Source organism: Castanea sativa, chromosome 6, assembly GCF_040712315.1.
Source record: "Castanea sativa cultivar Marrone di Chiusa Pesio chromosome 6, ASM4071231v1".
Lineage (NCBI taxonomy): Eukaryota > Viridiplantae > Streptophyta > Magnoliopsida > Fagales > Fagaceae > Castanea > Castanea sativa.
The window spans coordinates 51,420,931-51,446,195 of NC_134018.1; the positions used below are offsets into that span (position 1 = coordinate 51,420,931).

The following is a 25,265-nucleotide window of genomic DNA, read 5'->3' on the forward strand; positions in this document are numbered from 1 at the left end:
ATATTGTGTGGGTAGTATTATTTTATTTTATTTTTAAATCTAATTTTATTTGATTTTATCAACTACTCAAGCTGATAAATCATAAATGCACTATGAATTGGTATGTATTTTTTCATCTTTTGCACCATCATTTTTGAATTTGTGCTCACGAAAAATTAAAGAATTAACTACTGTTGACAAAAGTTCATTCATAGTAATGACAAATAATTATGACATTAAAAAAAAATTAAGAAAAAAAATTCATGAAGGTGAAACCATAAAAATGAAATGAAATTCTCTTTTTATATATATATATATATATATATATATATATATATATATATATATATAAAATATGAGTTCAAATTACATCTGGTATAACTCTAAGTAATGTTACATCATTCAATAACTTATTATTGAATTCATATTTTGAAAATTCAATTGTTGAATTACATGTTTTATATGTTCTTAACACACATGCCAAATTTCATGTCAATCAGATGTAATTTATCGTTCGATCCATAAATTAATCTTTTATACATTTTTTCAAACTACAAAAACTTAAATTTAAACAATTGATTGATGACATGCCCATTGATCATTGATCATCTTGAAATTTTGCAAGCATTGAGAATATACGAAGATAATATAATTTAATGATGGATTTGTCATATTTGCATCCAATTAAAAACTATTGGTTGGTGTAATATTGCTTAAAGTTACGTCAGGTATAACTTGAACCCAACTCATATATATATATATATAGTCATTTTTGGTAATTTATACTTCAAACCGTAATTTTGATAGGTGCTAGCCAAACACTCATTTAAAAAAAAAAAAAAAAAAAAAAAACACATCTTTTTTAAAAAGCACTTTTTAGTAGCTTTTACACTGTTTTTTTAAATAGTCAAATTTCATACCGCACTTTTTAAAACTATCATTTTTTCAAAAGCACAATTTCAAAAAGCTAAACGACTGAACCAAACTTACCCTTAGTCTTGTAAAAATTTGGACTTTTGGGATGTTGGCTATTGGGATTTTTGGGTAGATATTAGAGATGTTAGAGGTCGAAAACCCAAAAGGGCAAGGCCTTACCAGATGTGGGAATGGAAATGGGAGAATGGAAGAATATGATATGAGAAAAAAAAAAAAAAAAAGGTATTTATATAGGGTGCTTTTGGGTTTAGGGATTGGATAAGAATGGCTGATGTCACTAGCTTGTTCTACAAATTGGGATAGGCCTTAATTCACTTGTAAACCTGGATTGCAATCAAGAGTTAATAATTCACAATAAAATTTGACATGCTCATTTTTTTTTTTTCTGAAAATTTGACATGCTCATTAATTAAAATTAATTGAATTTTTTTTTTTTTTTTTTTGAGAAAGAAAAAAGTAATTGACCTGATCTTCAAAAAAATAACATCTATGATTTCATAAAAAAAATTTAAGGGACCGATCGAATATGACAAACTAAATGGACCCATGTGTGATCTTTAATGGTATACATGCTCAATAAAAGACACCAAATAGTATATTTAGTACTAATTTTACATGGAAATCACACTAAAATTTAGTACACGTCCCAAAGAAAATTACGGACTTTTTCCACAATTAAAATACAACATGGGTAAATTCAACTTAGTTGGGTACATTCGGTCCATTTTTCCACAATTTGGTATATTTGGTACACTTTGGTCAATTCAGTTCACTTCAGTCCATTTTGAACTAATTGGGACTTAAATTAATTCTTTTGGTAGGTTGCCGTTCAGTTTTTGGCACCAAAAAAAAAATGTTTTTTTTATTTAAAATTTTGGGTTAAAAAGTGTGAAATTTTATTCTATTTGAGTCAAACTCTTTAGTTTTAGGCTAAATAATACCAAAAAATAGACATTATTAATTAGAAATATGTGTCCTAAAAAAAGTAACAAAAATGATAAATATTCAAAAGATTACCTTAAAATTTAAGTTTCAATAATATCGGCATTATACTTATATTTGGAAAGGAAAGAAAAAAAATTACATTTCAAAACTTATATAATAATTTAAACTTAATGTAACATGTTACACGTGTTCCACGAAATGAGGGTGTACATAAAAAAAAATCTTGAATTTGTTCAAATTAGTAAACTAGTTACGGTGTATTTAAAAAAAAAAAAACATTTTAATAACAACTTTTTATTAATATAAAATAATATTATAATTATGTAATTTAAATATTTTTATTAAATTATACTTATATATAAAATAATATGTATATATATAAGGGACGTGATCCACGAGAACTGTATAATTTTTCCATCTTTTTGAAACTTTGGTTAGTGAGTATTCAAAAATAGTTTAGTTTTAGCTCTATATTCATGTAAAAAAAATCCAACCGATAATATATGATCCTTGTGCAGGAAAACAAAAATTAAAAATGGCTTGTTTTTGTTAAAATGTTTTATATTCCTTTTAGGGTATTACTTAACCCCGTTGTTTTTGTTTTTGTTTTTGTTTGAGGGTATTACTTAAGCCAATCTTTTAAAAAAATAAAAAATTGGAATGCCATTGGACAAGCTCAATTTATGGGGGCTTTTGCTTCTGTCTCCGTGTTTTTTGTTTGTACGCTGTTTCCAAGCAGTGGACAGATTTTGTGGGAGCACGTCTTAGTTTGAACAGAATTTGTTGTTGGGGGGCTTAAGCTTTGCACTATAACTCTCAAGATACCACTCGCTCTTTCACATTGCTCTCTTGCCTGTGCTGTGTCGATCTCTCTCCCAATTCTTTGATCACCAAAGTATTCTGTGTGTGCAATGGAGCAATCACCTGGTCATAATCTAATTCAATTCAATCTCTCGGACTTGGAGAAAGCAACAAAAGGTTTCAAATCCTCTTACAAGATTGGAGAGGGTGAATTTGGTGCCTTCTACAGAGGCACCATCAAAATAAGTGGGAAAAGTACACCCGTCCTTATCCAACAGATTCAAGGACATGTACTTAAAGCCAAGGTTTGTAACTTTTTTTTCTTGCACCATCTTCTTCTTCATCTTTAACATGTATAACTTTTCATCTATTTTCTTACATATATCTATCTGAATCGATCCCATAATTTTATTTTTCAGAGTGATCATTCTTGGGTGAAAGAATTAAACACTATTGCAGCAATGAAGCACCAAAACCTTCCAAACTTGGTAGGATATTGCCTTTCAGGGGGTGTCAGATTTGTGGTAGGAGAAGGTATATGCATTGGGAGCCTTAGTTACTTTCTGTCCGACTTGTTACTGTCTTGGGTAAAAAGACTCATTATTGTACAAGCTGCTGCCAGGGCTTTAGCGTATTTTCATGATCATCAGGTATATCAATTGTTATTATTAGTAGCATACGTGTATGTTTTCCTTGTTGGACTGTGGTATTTTGACCCCAATTAAATTATAAGATCACCCAAGTAGATTAATTACGTCAATTATTCAAAGGCCCATTTAACATGTGAAGGGCAGACTTTCCTCTTTTCTCAGCAGATTCATGAGCTGTTTACTTGTGTCTTCAAAATAAATCTTCACTTCATCTTGGACGATAAGAAACTTTACAACACAATTACATTAAATTGTGTTTTGACTTGGATTTCTCAACACTAACCTATCGTAACCCTAACAGTTATGATATGCATTTTTTCTTTTTTGAAACAGATAGTATTAAGGAGTTTCAAATCTTCTTCCATTGTCATTGATGAAAATCTGAAAGGCAAACTTTTTGACCAGGCAGTTGCTACAGTAAGTATATAAATATCTGCAAGTTTGATTTTTATTTGATATGATACTTTTTTTTCTTCTCTGTGAAATTGATTATAAAAACATATGATTAATGTTGGAGCTAGAAATTAATAACACTTTTATTATATATCAATCATAACATGTCAACTCAGTGGTTGTAAAACAATATATAAAAATAAATAAAGATCTTATTAATTTTGAAAGAATTTGAGAAATATCAAGGTTAAAATTTTATTTTTAATGTCTAACAATATGTCACGTCATTTAAAATCATAGATCCATTTCCTATAGAGAGAATTGGTAAGGGACAATCCCCTCATATCCCTTCCATTTGCAAGTGCCCGTCCCAACCAACTTCTTAATTTAGAATGACTCGAAATATATATATATATATATTTTATACTTATTTTTAGCAAGATACTACAAAAAACTTGATTTTTAGTAGCGGTTGTAACCACTACTAAAACTATTAAAAACTGCTGTTAAAAGTCAATTAGGTCTATACCAGCAGTTTTCTAAACCACTGCTACAATTTGAATAACCGCTATTAAGTTCCCGTCGCTATAGGTCACTATAGGTTATAGCAGCGGTTTTAGGAATCGTTGGTATAGATAACATCTATAGCTGCAGTTCATAGAACTGCTACTAGAGAATTAAAAACTGCTAGTACACATAGCCTTACCTTTTGGAATTAATTATTTATACCAACGGTTATGTAACTGCTGCTATAGATTCTTTAGCAGCAATTCTATGAACTGTTGCTAGATAATTAAAAACCACTAGTACATACGACCCTTCCTTTTGGAATTAATTATTTGTACCAATAGTTATGTAACTGCTACTATAAATTATTTAGCAACAATTCATAGAACTGCTTCTAGAGAGTTAAAAAACCGCTAGTACATAGGGTCTTCCTTTTGGAATTAATTATTTATACCAGCAGTCATGTAATTGCTGCTGTAGATTCTTTAGCAGCAATTCTATAAACCGCTGCTAAACAAAATTAAAAATATTAGTATAAAGCTCTTATTTCTAGCATGAATTATTTTTAATAGCAGATTTGTGAATTACTACTAGATATTCTTTAACAGCAGTTTTATACAACGGTGCTATAACATGTTTGGAATGTTATTAAAATCCACAATTTCAAAACTCAAAGTAATAAAATTATTGCAAATAGTTAATAATATTGATCCAAATGAAGATATAAAACTTTACAATTCGAAGTTTGGAATCGCAAATAGCCAAATAAAAGTATAAACGATATTTTTTGGTACTTAAGATAGACAAGGATAAAATAATTGTAGACAACCTACAATAAAAACTAAGACTATAAATATTCCCTTCGAAGTACGCCAAAAGTCACTCTAGCAATAAAACTTGGTCTCCTTTTATATTCCAATGTATTGTCTTAATTTCCTGGAATACAATAAACCATATATTTGCATTAGTAAAAATTATATAGTCAAATGATGACAAATACATATCTTCTCATATGCATTATTTTTATTGTATTACCTCTAAACCAAGAGTCAACAAGCTCAGAATAATCTTGACGATTTACCATATTTGGAGCCTTAGCCACTACTTGTGTTGCAGTTTTTGACTTATCAAAATGCTTTTCTTTCAAAGCATGCTTCCAATTCCTTCATTAATCACCCAATCTCTTTAAAGTATGACGCTTGATTATCCAACTTGCAATACTGAAACACAAATACATATAAAAAACCATAACCACTATGTAGAAGCATTTTTTCTTCAAAAAAAAAAAATGTTAGAAGCATTGAAATTCTGGAAAGAAGTATAATATATGTCACTAAAATTTTAATACCTCAATGATATTCCAACAATTTTCTTTGTAGTCATTTGGCATTGTACGCCAACTAAGAACGTTAATAGGACATAAGTGTGGCTTCCTTGCAACAATCTTATAAATTGACTAAGCCTACAACGTTCATGTTCAGCAGGTTGGAAATAATGATCAAAAGACAACTTAACCTTATTTTTAGGGGCAAACTCCATATGTCATACATACTTGTTACTCCAAGTATCATATATATACCTGCATCATTGTTTATGCACAAAAAAAAAAAGGAGTAGTCAACAACACAATCGTACTTATAATAATGTGTTATATGCTACAAGGACTACAAACATAAGTAATCATATTCATGGCTACTTGTAATTTGAAATTTTACTTCCATATATTCTCCATATGAATAGTCATCAACTTGAGGGTGAGTCTCTAATAGAGCCCTTGATTGATTAGTTGATGGGTCAAGTGAATGATCAGGTCGTGATATGTCATATGATTAATTATGTGTTGATGAGTCATGTGATGGACCTCATGGTTGGGATTGATTTTCAACCTCAACTAAATCAAACCATTTCATTGTCATATTTATTTGAAAATTTACTATAGATAATTACTCACATATGTTTGCAAATAAAATTAATGTTTGAAAAAGCAAGAGCACACTACCCATAGAATACTGTTAAAAACTCTATGAACAAATGACAACCTTTTAAAAAGAGGGAAAATTTAATTTTAGTTAAATGACTCAACTCTTGAAACTAAAAATCACTTAATTTATTAAGATTATTATATTATACCAGTTGGTTATTATGGTGCATTGGATCTTTACCTATGTTCTCTCTCTTCAAAGTTATGCATTATTTAAGGTTTTATAGGTGCCCAACAAAAGTCCCCAATGGAACTGTGATAATATTCATGGAAAAAAAAAACTAATGGGTTCCAACTAAAATTTTGAGAGTAAATTAGTGTGAGAGGATAATGATCATAGTCTAAAAATTGTTGTTAGGTGTGCCAAATAGTTGTATTAGGCTCCTAGAATTGTTCATTGTATTTTTTGGTGTCCCAAAAAGACATTTTGGTTTTTTTTTTATTTTTACAAAAAATTTTAGTAATTAATTAGGAAAAAAGAATAATTTTCACTGATATTAGATTAAATTAGTATAGATTCATGAAAATCAAGAATCACATGCACATATTCAAAGTCAAAGCTAAGTCTCAATTCATTCATTACTCATTTTATTAATATACATGCTAAGTCTCAACGCCTTCAAAAAATGCTAAGTCTCAACAAATCATGAAATGCATAAAAAATCTAATCAAATAACTAATTAATATTATTTTATTTTTTATAATATATATTGTATATTTTTATAAATTTAATAAGCTTATTTTATTTATATGTTATATACTATTTTATTTATTTATTTAATAACAAATGCATAATACTTTATATAAATCATGATGTTTACCTGGGGAGTAATAGTTAAAAACCACATGCAGTCACTATTTAATCTTCACTCTATTAGATTTGGAGAAAACTCTAAAAGAAAACTATAAAAAAAATACTGGAGATTAGATTTGGAGAAAATAGCAAACTCTCAAATGTAAAAAATACTAGAGATTAAGAAAACTGGTGATGTGATAGAGAAAGAAAGAGAGACTCACCCGTGGGTTCTTGGTATGATTCCTTGATTTCCTTCTGCAAGAGGCTTTTATTTTATTATTATTATTATTATTATTATTGGTTCTTAATGAGATTAGAAACTTCTTGTATTCTCCTTTGCTTTTTTAGGTAACTAGAAACTCCTTTATTTTTTATCAAAGTGATTATGAGGGGCTAAAGGTTTTTTTTAAAAACATGGCGGCAACTAAAAAATATTTTTAATGGGAGCGGCAACTAAAATTTTGAGATAAAGAATTAAAGATAAAGAGGCGGCTAAATCTTAAACTATTAGAAACCAAGAAAAGGATTTCTAAAAAAAAAAAAAAAAAACAAGATAAGCTAAGCCGTTGGGTTAATTCACCCTTCCACATGCGTATGCCACACTGCCACTTTAATTCACCTTTTTTTTTTGTGCTGAATGTCTAGTTTTAAACAGTTTTTTTTTTTTTTTTTTTTTTTTTTTTTTTTTTTTTCTAAACAAACACACACGTTTATGGAAAAAAGAAAAAAGAAAAAAAAGGAGGTTGTAAAATTTTCAACCAGGATTCGAACCTGTCTTATCAAAGATCCTTTGTGTCCAAAATGATGACCAATAAGTTGAGCTATTGGCTCAGTTAAGAAAAGGAAAACTATAGTAATTAATTACAATTTAAAGAATTTGGTAAATTAAAATAGTTCATGACACCTATCAATAAAATACAAAATCTTATATATTACATTTTATTATAAATAATATATTTAGCATTAATCATTATGTTGTATACTTGCAAGGTACTTATTCATTCTCATTATAACCAATAGTCCTGAAGGATTAATTATAATTTCAATAGCTTTTATATGCTTTATTATTTTTGTATTTTTATAATAACAAATTAATGAAATTATATTTAAAATTTAATTATTTCTTTATATTTTTTGTAAGTACTCAGAGATTGATGGCCCAAGCTCACTAAGAACAATGATGCATTGTCCTTCAAATCAAGCCCAAACAATAAATTTTCTATAGAGAGTGGGAAAACAATTTAAGTGTAATGCTAAGCTAAGTCCAAGTCTAAGGCCGAGGTGCCTAGAGTAATAGAGAGGTGTAATTCAAGTAGTGATTGAGAATAATGCCCTCTCTGAGCAGGTCCGAGGTTTAGTTTCTTATATATGATTGAGAATATGCATTTTTGACCCCTAAAAAAAAAATCATGATCTATTACTCGTCCAAACTAGAGAGTCTTGAGGTATTTAGCATTCGAAGGGATAGACTTGATAACTGAAGCTTAAAAGGGGTAGAAAATAGAATTAATGAGAAATTCTTTCCATCTTGGTGGATTGGAGGTTGAATAAATTAAATCAGCTATTGTAGCTTCAACATGTAAAATCTAGGAAGTATGGACACTTCATTTGAAGTGTCATACCCGTGTCGTTTTAGGTGTCATACCGTGCCTTACCCATTGTTTCATGCTATATTAGGTGTCGCCGTGTCATTAGGGGTGGAACTACATTTGCACTACCCCACTCCCCCCCCCCCCCCAAAAAAAAGAAATTAAGTTATCAAACAATGATACAACAAAAAATAATTGACTAGCAGAGTAACAGTCCTAGTAATTATAGAATTCATGTATTTTTTATTAGTTTCTTTTTTAAAAATAATTTCACTTTTTTCTCAACAATGCACTTAAAGCATTGGTTTATAATTTGAAGACTTCTTTGGTTTTATTGGAACTTTTTTATTCACTTTGATAGATAGCTTAGTAATTTATATTGCAAATGAAAATTTTAAGAATTTATTATGTATATGATAATAGATGAATATTATTGTATGAAATATCATTATTGAGTTTTATTCTATATATTTTGAAGATACCGAGTTTTTTTTTTTTTTTGGTACATATCTCATATCAAACTAAACAACATTTATTTAATCACTAGAGTCTAGCTAGAAGATAATAAGTTATTTTCAACCTCGTGTGTGTGTGTGTAATGTATCGGTATTATAGCTCGGCCCCCTAAAGGAAAATTCCTAGTTCCGCCCTTATGTGTCACAATTGTACCTATGTCCGCGCTTCTTAGGCTAGAATATAACGTGGGAAGATTACTCATTGACCATGAGAAGGTGGGAGCTTGTTGTTGCCCCAAATAAAATATCTAGTTTCGCCCTTGTGTGTTGTACTCGTACCTATGTTCGTGCTTCCTAGGGTAGAATAGAACGTGGAAAGATTAATCTTTGACCAAGAGAAAGTGGGAGCCGATTGTCTTTCCAAATATTGATTTTGGTACTCGTTCTTGCCCTGTTAACTAAACGGGTTTTTTTAACCCCAAAACCCGCCCTTTTGGGCCTTGCCTTGCTGCTTCAGAACCTAATCTAAAGTCCCTAATCCTTGGCCCAATCCATGACCTAATCTTAAAAATAAAAATAAAAATCAATTTTATGTTTTCCTAATTTATGATTTTCAGATTTATGAGTTCCCTTTCAAATTTATGATTTTCCTTTCAAAAGAAAAAATTCAAACACAAATCCTATCACAAACCTAAATACAGTTCAAGAAGAAATAATAAATAAATAAAAAGTAAAACACTAAAACACTCCAAAATCAGAACCACAAAACACTTGGAAACTCAAAAAAAAAAAAAAAAACCCTCATTTTTTCAATCAAGGCCGAATCAAAACCACCACAATCGTGGTGACCCATTTGCTGAAAGTGCAGTAGACCCAACATAGTGTGTCTCTGCGAAAAAATTCTGGCTCAGCCCATTCCAACAAAGACCCAAATCGTAATCATCCAACACCCCCATGAAGGTCCCCACAAGCTCTCTACTGTACCAATCCTTGCCAAGTGAATACATCACAAAAATGGTGATTAGGGTCATTCTTCAATTGAGATTTTATAAGAAAGTGAGAGTGAGGGCAGCTGAGAGTTAGGGAGAGGGAGGCGGCGGCAATAAGTGAGAGTGGGCGGCATGGTGGAGGAGTGAGTGGCAGCAGCAAGTGAGAGTGAGAGTGAGGGAGAGGGAGGCGGCTGAGAGTAAGAGTGAGGGAGAGGGAGTCAACTGAGAGAGTGATTAGGGTTAGGGAAGTGAAATAGAGAAATGAGAAAGTTAGGGTTTTAAATTTTTTTTAATATTATATATGTATAAGGGTCGAGTTCAGGGTCAGTATGCATAATACTCGCACCCGACTCTAACCCACTACGGGTTGGGTTTTTAAAACCCAAACTCGCTCTGTTTGCTTTGCAGGTCAGGTAAAACCCGCCCATTATGGTCGGGTCGGGTACTTGCGGGTCGGGCAATTTTTGTCATTCCTAGTTGCACTTGGCCTCACTATGGTCCAAACCCATGACAATAAATCAACAATGAGGTCAATGGATTTTTTTTTAAGGGAAATAAGAACAATGGAGTTTGAACAATAGAATTTGCCAACCTTCATATAGTTATGTTATTATTTACTTTATATGAGTAATTTTAATCAAAATAACTAATTATAATATTATTATATTTTTATAATGGTCAATATAAATGGTTTTAATTTCAAAAAACCATAGTTGTACCCTCATTTATTATTAAAAAATTCGTTATTCACTATTTTTTTTAAAGGAGATTTCAAAAATAAATTTATTTTCCTCATATTCTTAGGATTTTTTTCTTAGCTGGATAAATTTGGTAACATACTCAATTTTTTCCATCTATTTTATAGTCTTGAGAGCTAAATTTATTTGTTCACAATATCATATCATATCATATACTATATAATAAAAGTTGGGCTTAAAAGCTGTGGTTGTGCCAAATGAATTCACCAAATTGTAGAATTTTTAAGTTTGTAAATTATTTGTTATTATCAGGATTCCATCTACTACTTTATCACCTCTTTGGATAAAGTTTGATAAACACAAAACTTTATAATTTAATAATAATATATCAATCTCTTCTTTGGATAGAAATAGACTTCTCATAGGCCAAAAAAACAATTTGGATAGACACAAAAGCCTAATATATATATATATATATATATGTGTGTGTGTGTGTGTGTGTTTCTCCAATATATATATATATATTGAGGATTATTAAAAAAAAAATGTTTCTAATATTTTTTTGTAATTATTTTTTCCTTCGTGTTTATTCATTTCTAATACTTTTCTTTTATTTTTTCCCTTCACTTTTTCTCCCTATTTTGGTTAATCTATTATGCTTCTTTTTAGTAAAGGATAGAAGTTTTTTTTGATAGATGGATAGAAGGTTATCTACTGAAGTTTATCAACTTCTTTTTTATTTTCACTGACACACGGCTACTTCAACTTTCTTGTAATATATATAAACTTTAAACTCTACCTTTGTATCTTCATATATCAACTTTTTCTCTCCACCATTAATTACATTCTCTTATAATTCCTAGATAGAAAATTTTATACATTCTCTATTTTCTTTTATGTAGTCAGACTCATCACCCCCAAATCCTCAAGACAATGTTGTATCTTCTACCTATCCTATCTATTATTGTTATAGGTATGTATTTCTGTCACTCTGTTTTCTTTTTGGATACATTTGTGGAGGCCTTTATTAGATATATATATATATATATTTTTTTTTTTGAGTACTTTATTAGAAATATATGTCATATATACGAGTATGCAATTCTTTCTTTTGAAATATATGGTATGCCTTTTTTTTACAGAAACAACATTATATGTCTATAAACATCTAAATTTAGATGTTTGAATGTCATAGATAAACTATATATAGTTGTCTTCTACAACTCTTCAAAGGTGTAGGGGTCTTAAATTTAAGAAAAATGTTAGTATAAGTTTAAAATTATTTATTTATAACAGTTCAAGTTTATGTTTTTTAAGTGTCAAATTTTATTTATTTATTTTATATTTTCTCAATTAAATTAGAAGTCGTGCATTGTATGAGCATAATATATTTTATTTTTCTTCTTGATCACTTATTCTATACCCAATTGACTTTTTAAACTTTTCAGGTAGCCTCTTTAAGCATTACATCAGTTCTTTATCTCAAAGATGAGGCTTACAACAGTTCTTTGAGCATTACATCAGTTCTTTATCTTAGAAATTCTGTTAGTGATGATATGCTATAATTTCTTGTTGGATTTGTGTATAATGAATATGTGATTTGTGTTGATACTTATCTATATGGATATTTTTCTAAATAAATATGGCAAAAAAACAGGTTGGGCTTAATGTTGAAATCAAGCCACTTCCACGAGAGGGAATGATTCTTGGTGATTAATCCTTTCAAAGGAAGAGAATATTATGGCATTAGTTTTAATTATAGCTTGCCTAATTAGTTTATCCTTGCTTAAGTACCAGTCTATCTATATTGTTTTTATTGTAATGTGTCTAGTGACTATTTTGGATCTAAAACAATATTATTACTTGCGATATTTAAATTGTGGATTTAAAATAATATTTTCTCAGCTACTATTGCCATGGTGTATGAGCCATTTTATTTTCAAAATTTTTATTAGACTAATACATAAATAGCATTATACATGGTCCAATAGCTTGGAATTTATGCTCTTCTCATTTCTTATTATTAGTTTTCTCCAAGAATCTTGTAAATTAATTGGTTGGCACATTTCCAACAGAAACATCCAAGGCTCAAATCTCTCATCCCAACAATCAATTTATAAAAAAAATTATTTCAATAATTATTCAAATAAAAAAATTGTAATATTTAGTTATTTTATATACAAAATAGAAAGACAGTAAGTATAGTTTAGTAATTTTATTATATGTGTGTGTGTTTACAAATTGAAAATTGCATGATATAGTGGCTAATATAGATAGGCATGTTTCATGCCTACTAAAAAAAAATGCAAATATCCTTTAATTGTTTTTTTTTTTTTTACATTCTTGATTGTGTGTAACTAAATTTATTTTTCTCCTTTTTGTTGGACATTGTTTCAATTTTTGCAAAAAAAAAAAAAAAAAACTTAATTTGAGCAAAAATATCATATTTCAAACCAATTGTTTCTCACATATAAAAAAAATCAATTGTTTTTCGTATAAATATTAGAACAATGATATTAAAAATTCATTATGCTTAAAATAATTAATATAACAAAATAAACATATTTATTCTATTAGTAATCTTTCTAATCACATAGAATAAATAATAAAATGTTTGTTCACCCCCCCCCCACACACACACACACACACACACACACATATATATATATATATATATATATATATATATATATATATATATATATTATATGTCACTTTATATATTATATGCCACTAAAATGAGTTAGGAAATTATGGAATTTTCAATAGGTGTTTGACACCACACTAAGATTGCCAAGGATAAACATCTTCACAATTTAAACCAATAGATAATAGTAGTAATACTTTGGGGGGTATTTTTATTATTTTGTGATTTTAGGGATTTTTGTTTTGTTCATTTTAATCATTCCTAATATATTTTGTAAATTTGGAGGTCTAGGGGTATATTGTTCATTTTGAAAATTTTAAAAAATTATTTCTCTAGTTATGGACATTCTGGAGATAAGTTTTCTACATTGGATTTTATATATATATATATATATATATATATATATATATATATATATATATATATATAATAAAAACAAAAGGACAAAACTTTGTAGTTTTGTATTTAGGAAAAACCTATAGAAGAACAAAAAATAAAATATATTGTAGCTATTGGAAAATTGCTACAAAAAAAATAAAATTATTGTAGTTTTGTATTTAAAAAAAACCTATAAAAACACAAAAAGTAAAGTATATTATAGCAGTTGAGAGACCGCTACAAAAAACAAAGTATATTGTAGTGGTTACAAAAAAGCCACTGCTACAAAGAGATTTATAGTAGCATTTGAAAATCTGCTACTATAAACCCGCTTTAGTAGCATTTTTTGTAAGCGCTACAAAAAAGACCACTGTTATAACTCAAATTTTTTGTAGTATATAATATTCAACCTCTCTTTTTTATTGTCTGTTGGTATAGCTTAAATGAATGCACCATATAATCTTTACTTTATATGTATTTTATGTTGAGAAACTTCAACCAAGATCTAGATAACAAATATTGTACACTCATTATCCTTAAACTAAATATTGTACTCATTAAGCTTGTGCAAATTTGTAACTGAAACTAATACATTTTCTATATGTGTGAAACAGTTTGCAGAGACTGAGATGCAAAACAGTACTCAAAGTGCTGGACAACTTGATTGGAGTTTCATGGGCTATACGACTCCAGAAGTTGATCCTCTTAATAAGATCAAATCCACGGACAATGTATACAGTTTTGGTGTTATTCTGCTGGAAATAATCACTGGCAAGCCTGCTTTCGACGTTAATAGGCCTAAGAGTGAGAGGAATCTAGTGGAGTGGATCAAATCTTCTGTATCTGGAGACGAAACCAAGCTCGCACAGATTATGGACCCCAACCTTAAAGGCACATCTGGGTGTAGAAACTCTGCTATGAGAGTTTTGGCATTGTCTTGCAAGTGCACGGAGGAAGACCCAAAAAAGCGTCCCAGCATGAGTCAAGTTCTTAAGGAGCTTGCCCCAATTGTGGAAGAATATAAAAAAATTCATAATGAATTTGTTTTAATGGAGAGACAGGCAGAACGTGAAGCTATCTTGTGTACTGGAGTTGCAGAAATAATAGGAAACCTGCTTATAGCCTTACTCACACTACAAGAAACATGACTTGTTTCAACCCACTTTTTCCAAGGGTTCACTAAAAATAGTTGAAACAAACGTTAACAAACTGGCACACTAATTATTATCTGACTAATTTTATTGCAATAGTCATCAAAACCCTTGAAATAAACTAAAAAACTAAAATCCGGGTAATTACTGCCTCCAAATTTTACATTCTTCAACAAAATTCTAACACAACCCTTAATAAAAGATATCCAAATGTTTCAAAACCCTCGAAATAAAGTCTCTCTCCCTCAAAAACTCAGAATTCATAAAACCAATTTTTGAATAAAATCTTTGCTCACTCTCTTAGAAAACCCATTTTCATTTTGTTCAACCATCCTCCCTAAAAAACTCTCTCTCTCTCTCTCTCTCTCGAACTTTCAAAAGCTTTCATGGAGTCCAACAACAGCAAAAACACGAAGACCATCAAATTCCTCGCTACACCGACGGCACTCTTCGTTACGCCGGTGGCCTGACACGTGTCCTCGCCGTCGATCGCTCTATTTCTTTCACAGGTTTGCGTGCTCTTCCATTTTCAGATTCGATTTTTGTGAATTCGTTTGGTTTTTTGTGAATAATTAATCAATTTTTTTTTTCTTGTTGTTGTTACAGAGTTGATGATGAAGCTCGGAGAGTTCTGTGGCTCATCGGTGAATCTTCGGTGTCAATTGCCGATCGGCGACTTGGAAACCCTAATTTCGATCACGTCCAACGATAGGTTGAGGCGCAATCGTAGGCGATCCTATCTTCGGCGACGACCTGCCGTTGATAGTCAGAGCTTTCTCCTCCGCCCTTTTGTCTGATTACAGGTCTCTCTCTCTCTCTCTCTCTCTCTCTCTCTCTCTCTCTGTGTTTGTTTCCCGAGAAAAAAAAATTGAATTTGGAAATTACCTAGTAGAACTTTAATTACGGACAATCGCACTTTATTATCAATTTTTCTGTCTTTCAACTTCAATTACGGACAATCGCATTTGAATTTCTTTAGCAGAAATTTACATCTGACCATATTTTCCTTGTTTATGTGATCAGATTCAATTTTCGTTTAGAAAATCCATAGAATTATTTTTGTTACTTCATACTCTGTTTTATCATTTGCACTGTATGTGTGTGTCGTTTTTGTGTTTAATGTGTGGTGTGTGTGATTGTTGCAGTCGGTTGACTAAGGTTGAGGTTGGGTTTAGTTATGGGAAATTTTCTAAGCGCAGGCTTTTTGGGTTCTCACTTGGTTGGACATAGAAGACATGCTCATAGGCTATGAATGAATTAATAGAAATTGCATCAATTCATCTAGTGGATGCTGGCTCATATTAAGTATTTGAAATTGCTACATTATAGTTTATATAGCTTTTAAATTGTTAATTTGCGCGTGTATGTATGAAAATTGGGACGGTACTTTTAGGAAAGCTGACTGTTTTAGTGATTCAGAACTTAAAATTGTAATTGTTGAAAATGAAGAAAAAAACATTGGCCTAAATTGATAATTTTCTGTATCAAATAAGTAAAAGAACCAAATATTTAAGGATGTTGGATGGGTATTCTTAAGATTGTCCTAGTCATAAGTTAGCGTGCTCATTTGCTGCATGCTCCTATTTGTTTAGTTGTTATTATTATTTTTTGATAATTCAATAGTTGGGGGAGGAAGATTTGAATCCTGGATGTTTCTGTTGGAAGGTGCCAACTAGTTGAGCTACAAGGTTCTTGGCTATTTGTTTGGTTATTATTAGAACAGTGGAAACCTAAAAATAAATGAGGACCTAAAATTTGGGCTGGGTTGATAGCCATTGTCTCATTTTTGCTTACAAATTGGTCCCTGCTATGGCCCAAATTTTTGGAGTCATTTTTTTCTTCCACAGATGGCTAACAATTTGCATTTGATTTATGCATTTAACATTTCGGTGGTATTGATTGGTATTGACCATGTAAGTCATTAGGTAGTAATTCATTGGTTGAACCATTTCAGTATCTGTGGAGGAATCAATAAGAATTCAAATTTCATGAAAGAGGAAGCTCATTGCAAGATATTTCATTATAAGACTATAATCTTCAAATATTGAGGCATATATAAAGATATTACTTTTGGAGTCGGATGGTAAAAATTTTATATACCAGATGTTGGAAGAGAATTTGCATTCTTGATATGACAATCGTGGTTTCAGTATTTTGTTTAGGTTTATTTGCTTCATGGACGAAGCTTTACTGGTTAGTGGCTTCATGAGCAAGCATCGGTGGCACAAGATATCTGGTTGTTTGTGTTTACTTTATTTGGCGTATCTTGGGTTATGCCAAAGCTCATGCTCCAGTTTCTGCAGTTTTGGCCAAACAAATTTCCCTGCCATTTCAGTCAAAAAGATTTGGAAAGCAACAACTCTTCTTTGTGTTCTGTGGACAATCTTGCTAGAGAAGAACAAATAAATGTTTGATGGTGTTGAACCCCCAGATCATAATATCAAACAATTTTTGCTTAGATCATTTTATGAGTGGATGGCCACTTTGGGTAGCATCACTTCATTGCCTAATCTTGATTTCATAAATCTTTTGAATCCTGCTTTGTTATTCTTTAGGAGTGTTTCAAGTGGTCTTTTTGTACATTTGATGCCTCTCCTCTTTTGAATATATATAAGATTGCCTTTGATCAATTCATTAGTGAAAGGTCATTTTGTACAAGGCATTGTTGGTGGTATTAGGCATCTGATTTGGTTAAAACAATTTTTCTTTGACCTTTTGTTATTGTAGTGTCTATTTCACAGTTTGTTTGTGTAAATATGTATTCTAAATGACTTGATTGCATCTTTTCTAACCTTTCACAGGTGGAAATCTGAGTTTTATTCAAACATATAATTTTACCACATCTGAACAAAATCTATGTATTTTAAAGTGTATTAACTCCATAAATAGAAATATGCTGAAGGACAATTCATTCTTTGACCTCGTGCTTATTAATTTACCCTTAAGAATTAAGAAAGTTGTCCATACTATCTCAAATGATATGCATATGGAAATTTTGTGGTAATAATATTGCAGGACTCAAGGAACAACTTCTGGGATTGTACACTCCATTGATATTCATCCGTCAAGAAAACATACTTGTCTGGTAAGATGCTTGCTCCACCATTCCTTAGTACTCTCCTCTTTTCTTTCCATTTAGTGGGACAGAATTTTTATTTTGTGGTTTTTTTTCATATAAAATATGCCTAAAAATAAATGAAATATACCTAAAGATATTAATCAATTAATTGTCATATCCCTGCCGATGTTCTAATTTTTCAGGAATTGATGTTTCTCTAGTTCATGTCATTTCCATGTCTATACTTCTTAGTTAAACAGTAGTAATGCATATGCATAAACACGCGAGGGTCAATTTATTTTATAAAATCAAAGCATAGAAATTTTAATGTATTCTGTGGTAATTCAACAAATAAATAAAATAAGTACACACACAAATTTAACTAAAAACTATTAAAATCAAATAAATCTTTTCCTCCTAGCACACGAAGGACATGCATGCAGGAGTGTCCTCAGCGTGTCTGTGTAGCACATGTCCGACATGAACATGCCAGTGATTTTGGGGTGTCCATGCCTCTTAGCTGTTTAATCATAGTAATATTTGATAATATGATAATATCTCTAGCCATTGGCTTAGATGTTGGTAACTTGGTGTCAGTTAGGTAAGAGTTGAGAGCCTCGGCTCTCTCTCACTCTCTCGGTTTGTTTCTTTTAATTGATGGAATGTTGGAACTCTGACACATTACCTATTGGGTATTTTTGCAGCTTTATCCTTAGTATCTCCCTCACCCTCTCTTTCCTATTTTCTCAAAATTTCTTGAACTATTTGTATGTACTCTGTACATTTTTTTTGTGGTTAACCATATATCTTTCTTCCCACAATGTATTGCCCTTGTCTGCCAAGACATCCTGTCATGCTTGGGTTCAAGTTGAAGTTACAAATGAAATGTGACCATTGGCCAACTACAATGGAAACCAATACTCAACTACAGTTGGATCTTCTTATATTGGACACGCTATATAAGGTTAGTCAAATCTTTTTCAAATACTCATAATGGGTAGAGGAACAACTAATCACATTGTTAACGTTGAATTGGAGGATAAGCATGATGTGTAATGAAAAGATATACACTTCTAGTTTTCTCTCACTCTCTCTCTCTCTCTCTCTCTCTCTCTCTCTCTATATATATATATATAATTATATATACATATACATATGCATGTAGGACCCAAATGTATGTAACTTAAGGTGCTGAATAGTGAATACATACTTTGTTCTTTATTTATTGGGTCTTATTTTTTGTGGATTTTAATCATTATACAAAGCACAATCTACATTGAAATCAAGCTTTTTAGATTTGTGGAGCTCTCTGTCTGCTTCAATTCAGATTTGGGCAGGCATGGCCAGTATAATTATTATGGAAAATTTGACTTTTGAATATAATAAGGTTTGATTTGGTGGAATTTTTGGTAATTACGACAAAGCTAGATATACAGGAAAGCAAAATGACTCGTAATTCAGTAAAATCATACATGATACATGTGCAACTTGGTTTTCTTTTTATGAGATTTTGTTACAAGCTGATGGGGGCAAGCAAATTGTCATTTCCCAATAGCCACTTGAATGCTTTGCTTATCTTGGACCTGCTTGGACCACAACCTTTTACCAAGTCATATGGTGGGTGTACGACTTTTGTTGTATTCTTTACACATGAACAAATTTCACATTGACGTGTCAATGTCACACCATTCCTTGGGACTCCCCCCCACCTACCAATAAAAAAAAAGGGTTTACACTTGTACTCCCCCCCACCTCTCCTTGGGACTAGCCACAGCCTTCCACCTTTTACTCGTCTTTGTGTGTGTGTTATATTCAATGTAATTTCCCCTTTTGGGAAGATGATGGAGAATGTTTGGGTGGGAAAGCAAGAAAATAAGAAAACAAAAACCCTCATCTAATGAAACTTGTTGTGGAATCTTCATTATGTTTTCGTTTATTTTTAGCTAAAGGTCTAGTGCTGTTTTACTGAATTTTGTCAAATGTAAGTAAATATTGATTGTTGTGTGATCACATGAATGGAATATCTTTGTAACTTCCATTTTTTATTTATTCAAGCTAACGTTTTATGAGATCATTTTGGGGCTAAGCAGGTTTTTTGGTATAGAATACTAGGAAGTAAAGATATGGATTTAGCAATATTAGTGCCGTTAAAACTAGACGTAAGAGTAATGGGGCATCAAAGTAAGGTAAAGCGATTGTTGGGGTGGCATCCATGAGTGCAAGTAGAGGAGGGGTAGGCTAGTAATTGCACCATAATGAGGTAGTAGGAACCATTTAAATTAAATGTGCGTTCTTGTTTTGTTTTTCATTTTTTATATAAGTACTCCCATTTTTTGGTTTCTGTAAGATGCTGAAAGTGTTGAAATCTGAAAAAGAAAAGGGGAGTGGAGGGGGAGGAGTGACATCCAAGTAGCTGAGCATGTAGAAGCATAGAAGACTAAACATACTAGATAGTTCCATCTTGTTCAATATGCATAAACTATAGGGAATGACCTATCTGATTTCATGCAATCTTGACTTGACAGAGAGTGGAGTAGTGATATAGAATTCATGCAGCCCAAGATCTAAGAAGCGACTCCAAGAATCTGAACAGAAACGCTTAGAATCTGAACACAAACGAACAGAGGCTGATGCAGAGTTGAAAGGAGAAGTAAAGCACCTCAAAAGCATGCTCGAACAACAAGCTATTCAAATGGCAGAACAAAGAAGACATTTTGAGGAACAACAAGCTAGTCAAATGGCTGAACAAAGAGCACATTATGACAATATGATGATGCAAATGTTCAGTTATATCACCTCGCAATCAGCCCAATCTAGTAGTGATCACTAAGGTATGAAGATTAACTCAAGCTAGTGATTGTTTTAGTCCTATTGGATAAATTTGGAATGACTTGTTGAGCTATTTACATGCTGAAGTTAATAGATCATCATGCTGAAGTTAATGTAAGTAGTTTATAATTTTAATCTCTCATCTCTGTCTGTTTACCTGCTCACTTCTCATAAATGGTGTAGAAGCTCTCTGACTTTCATCTAAAAAATTAAGATGAATATGCAATTGTTCCCTTAAGATTTTTACGATTGTATACTGAAGAAATATCGCGCCAATAGTTTTAATTACTGAATATTTCATGGGCTGTTTGAAATATCATAGAGCTGATTAGTTGAGAATAAGCTTAAAGCTCACTGTTTGTTAGTCTTAAGGTGATGGATAAGAATCCTAGTATAGGGATTGATCCATTATCCTTAGAGCTTAAGATCACCAAGTACTTTATTTTATTTTGTATATTTTATCATTGATTTTGATTATGGTTTGTGATCGCAAGTTGTACTAACTAAAACCTGTTCTACTTTCTCATTGTGCAGTGGATGTAGTAGAAGTTACTGGGAAGGAACAAATAGATGCACAGCCAACCAAGAAGGGAAGGGGAAGAAAATAATAAATTTGTATGCTACTAGACATATAGGAATGGTGCTTGCTCAAATATGCCTTTCTCTTCAAATTGCTCTGCTGAAAGATGGATGTCATCGACAGTTCTAGATGTGGATGGAGGATTTGAACCTGAAATGGAGTCCACATTGCAAAGACGTGCAATTGAAGCCAAAAAGACCCAGCTACTGAATCTGCTACAAGTGGTGTGTCAGCTTAGTTTATGTTCCAAATTAGTTCTTCAGTTACCTGATTGGGTGTTGGTGTTAATTATTGTAGGACAAGATGTGTTAGTAACCACATCTTATTGTTGAGAAATGCTGAAACTATTGAAGTGGATTGAAAAAAAAAAAAATGTATTTTTCAAAATTTTGTAACTTCAATTTGATATTTAAGCTTTGGTTCCTAATAGTTGCAATTGGGTGACATTTTTCTTTTGATATCTATTTGCACTAATATGCTTCTTCAATATGGTAGTTTCAACATGAATATATATATATATTGTGCATGATTGTGGTTTTTTTTTATAAATAAAATAAAATCTTATTTTGAGGGTCAAGAGACCCCTTAAATAACTTTATTTATCAAGGGTTGTAAATATAAATCTTTTAAACCTTGGTAAAAGGTTATTTAAGGGTCTCTTGACCCTCAAAATAAGATTAGAGCACTTGTTTTGAGGGTCATGAAGGCTCTCAAAATTTATTTTTCGACGGTATATGTTTCAAAGGTTATCAAGGGTCAGTTGGACTCTTAAAATAACTTCTTTCAAGGTTTTTTAATACTTTTTTTAGGGGTTTTGACCCTTGAAAAAAGTCTGATTTGTTGTAGTGTCAGTGGATAGTCGTCATTGTATGAAGCAAATATATGTTATTGCTTGTAACTAATACTGCTATAACTTATTGTTGTGTGAAGCAAATATATGTAATTGGTTGTAACTGTTACTGCTATTGTTAATTTGAACGGTTTAAAGCCAAAAAGGGACATACTAATACATATATGCAACACTAAAAAATAAATGATACGCAGAAAACACTTGTTTCATTTGCAATGGAAAACAAACTGTGCATTTGGATGAACTTATTTGATCAGTTTAATTTGTTTATCATGTTTATTGTGTAAAAGTATAGTTGTAATTTAGAAATATGTGATATTTCAAAGAATTTGTACATTCTGTTTTAGTTACTGCAAATTAGAGTTTGATGGTTCAAGTAAGAAAGGTTTGGATGTTGTGCCTTTTAGGTGGATGTTGTGCCGTTTTGGTGTTAGGTCTCTCAAGCAGGACTTCTAAATTATAACAAACTAGTCGTAGACCTACGCGATGCGTGGGAAAATTTGATATGATTCATTTGTATTGAATAATTATTGAATTAATATATTTGATTGTATATTTTTAAAAATTCAATATGTGTTATTTGAAATTATATTTGAAATTATAAGTTTTTTTTTATAGTCATGTATTATATATAGCGAGATATGTATGGAAACTCAATGCAATAATTTTTTTTTTTAATTGATAGTGTGAGAACTATTAGACCAAATTGTAACTATATATACTTTGTTTATTACTATATAGATGTATGCGATTCAACTCTTATAGGTATATTTTTCTCCAAAACATAGATTCACATCTCTTTCTTCCTCGCATGGAAACTAAGTGAAAAAGTAAATAAAGATAACTATGCAATAGATCATTATCAATAAATCATATATCATAAAGTGGAAATATAAAATAAAATAAAATGCAAAAAGAAAAAATTCCTTAAGTATCTATACATAAAAACATTAATAGCATAATGATGCTATAGAGTAAATTATATTTTATCTTATTCTCTTTTTAGCATTTTCAGTAAAGATAATCAACTACGCAAAGTAGAACCTTACCAAGAAAGTTCAAATTAACTAAAAATTTGATGGTAGAGATGCTAATTATTTGTAATAAAATGACCAAAATAAAAATAACAAAAAGTCAATAAACTTATAGCAAAATGCTTTCTATACAAAATTCCAGCAGAAGGCAGGCTAATGGGCCCTCCACTTTTTTCAAGACACAAGAGATTATAAAAGATCATACATCCTTTGCCTACCATTTTTTCTTTCTCAAATTCATATTACCAAGGAAGTATATGAAGCTAAAAACATTGTCAATATATTTTTGTTTAACGGAAGTCTATTGGTAGGCACATTCAAATTCGTAGTCATGTATAAACTCAAAATTCTATTTAAAAAAGAACTACATATTAACTCAAATCAAAATTCAACTAAAGCTATAAGAGTGATTTGTGATGGGAAATATAAAAATTACAACACAGAAATTAAATAAATAAATAAACCATCAACCTAAATTAGAGCTATAAGAAAGAGCATACATAGAGAGAGAGAGAGAGAGAGAGAGAGAGAGAGAGAGAGAGAGAGAGAGAGAGAGAGAGAGAGAGAGAGAGAGAGAGTACTCACAGTTTTTGTGTGGAAAAAATATGAATTGAATGGAATAAATAATATCAAATTTATACAAAATAAGATGAGGAGAAGAAGAGTCAATATATAAGAAATGAAATGATGAAAGAAATTTAACGGTAAAGTAAAAAGTAGTAGGAACTAGGAAGATAAAGAAGAAAGAGAGAGGAGATAGGAAGAGAAGAAGAGTTTTTTTTTTTTTTTTTTAGAATAGGAAGATGAAAAGTTAAAAATTTCAATTTTAACAATTACTTGAAATTAGAAAGAAGAAAACGAAAAGTTGAAATTAATTTGGGTAGTTGAATATAATCAAACATTTGCATCTAATGAATAGTAACGTTTGTAATGAGTGGTAAAATATGTGCATATATCCATAGTTTTGAAACTCAGACCGTTCATTGAACTGTAATAGGAGAGGTTCAAGGTTTTTGAGGTCGAACCAAGGTTGAACCGGAGTCGAACCGTTATGACATCATAATTAATTTAAATATATAAAAATATTAAATTAATAAAAATTGAAAAATTAACCAAAATAGTAGAATTAAAATAAAAATCCAAATTTCAAATATATTTTTCATATCATAATTTTTACAAATTAAATAAAAAATATCAAATCTTAAGCAAATATAGATATAGTATTTATTTATTTATATGTTAATTAGTAAAACCTCAATAATAATAATTATAATAGTATAATAATTATTGTGGGGAGTAAAAGGACCCAAGGGGACATACGAGCCTTTGGACTGTAGAATGGAGGGCCGACTTGCTCCAGAGTTAAGAATTTGTTAACTCTGCGAATTGGCCCATACGCCGAGGGTCTGAGGATACAGCCGAGGGCGAACTTCTCCTCGGACAGATCCAAGAGAACTCAAAACTTCATTATGAAGGTCAAGGCACAGCTCTAGAAAGACTAATGGTTAAAGGGGGAAACCATGAATCTTCGAGGTACACCGGTGTTAGAAAAATACCAAAAGAAAAGGCTGCCACCACCACATTAAAGACTCTGCACCTACCTCCCTGGCCGCATTAATGGGGAATTGACCCCTGAACAGTAGAACTGAAACTTCTGGTCACTATTCAAAGGTACTAAGAAAAGAAATATCTAGGGGGGAGGGGGTTGGAGCAACACGTGGATAAAGCATCAGAAAAAGAAGTATTTAAGGGGGATGAACGCCAGAGAAAGGGGGGGTCGGAAACAAAGAAAGAAATTAAGAATTGTAACTTCTAAGAGAGAAAGAGAAATAATACAGAAGTAGTCCTCGGCTTACGTCCGAGGAGGTCTATTTGCAATTATCATTTGTTATTTGCAAGTGTTTGTAACTTTTAGCCTGTTATCAAGTTCTCAGTACCTCTAACCTAGGTTTCAAGCCCACACTCTACAAATTTTATTGTTTAAGGCTCATTGGGCCTGAGCCCGTAATTGTCTTTGGG

The 25,265-nt window shown here is 31.1% G+C and overlaps 1 protein-coding gene and 1 long non-coding RNA gene across 2 annotated transcripts; both read left to right on the plus strand.

Moving 5' to 3' along the window:
- Nucleotides 1-2,771: 2,771 nt before the first annotated feature.
- On the plus strand, nt 2,772-14,892 carry LOC142640153 (putative serine/threonine-protein kinase PBL8). Its single transcript, XM_075814244.1, has 4 exons — nt 2,772-2,966; nt 3,081-3,311; nt 3,645-3,728; nt 14,359-14,892. Exons 1-4 carry the CDS (start codon nt 2,772-2,774, stop codon nt 14,890-14,892), a joined length of 1,044 nt encoding a protein of 347 aa, XP_075670359.1.
- A 64-nt stretch (nt 14,893-14,956) lies between these two features.
- On the plus strand, nt 14,957-21,820 carry LOC142641372 (uncharacterized). Its single transcript, XR_012845391.1, has 6 exons — nt 14,957-15,404; nt 15,502-15,698; nt 17,911-17,980; nt 18,797-18,917; nt 20,479-20,784; nt 21,317-21,820. It is a non-coding gene; the product is annotated as an uncharacterized LOC142641372 (long non-coding RNA).
- Nucleotides 21,821-25,265: the final 3,445 nt, after the last annotated feature.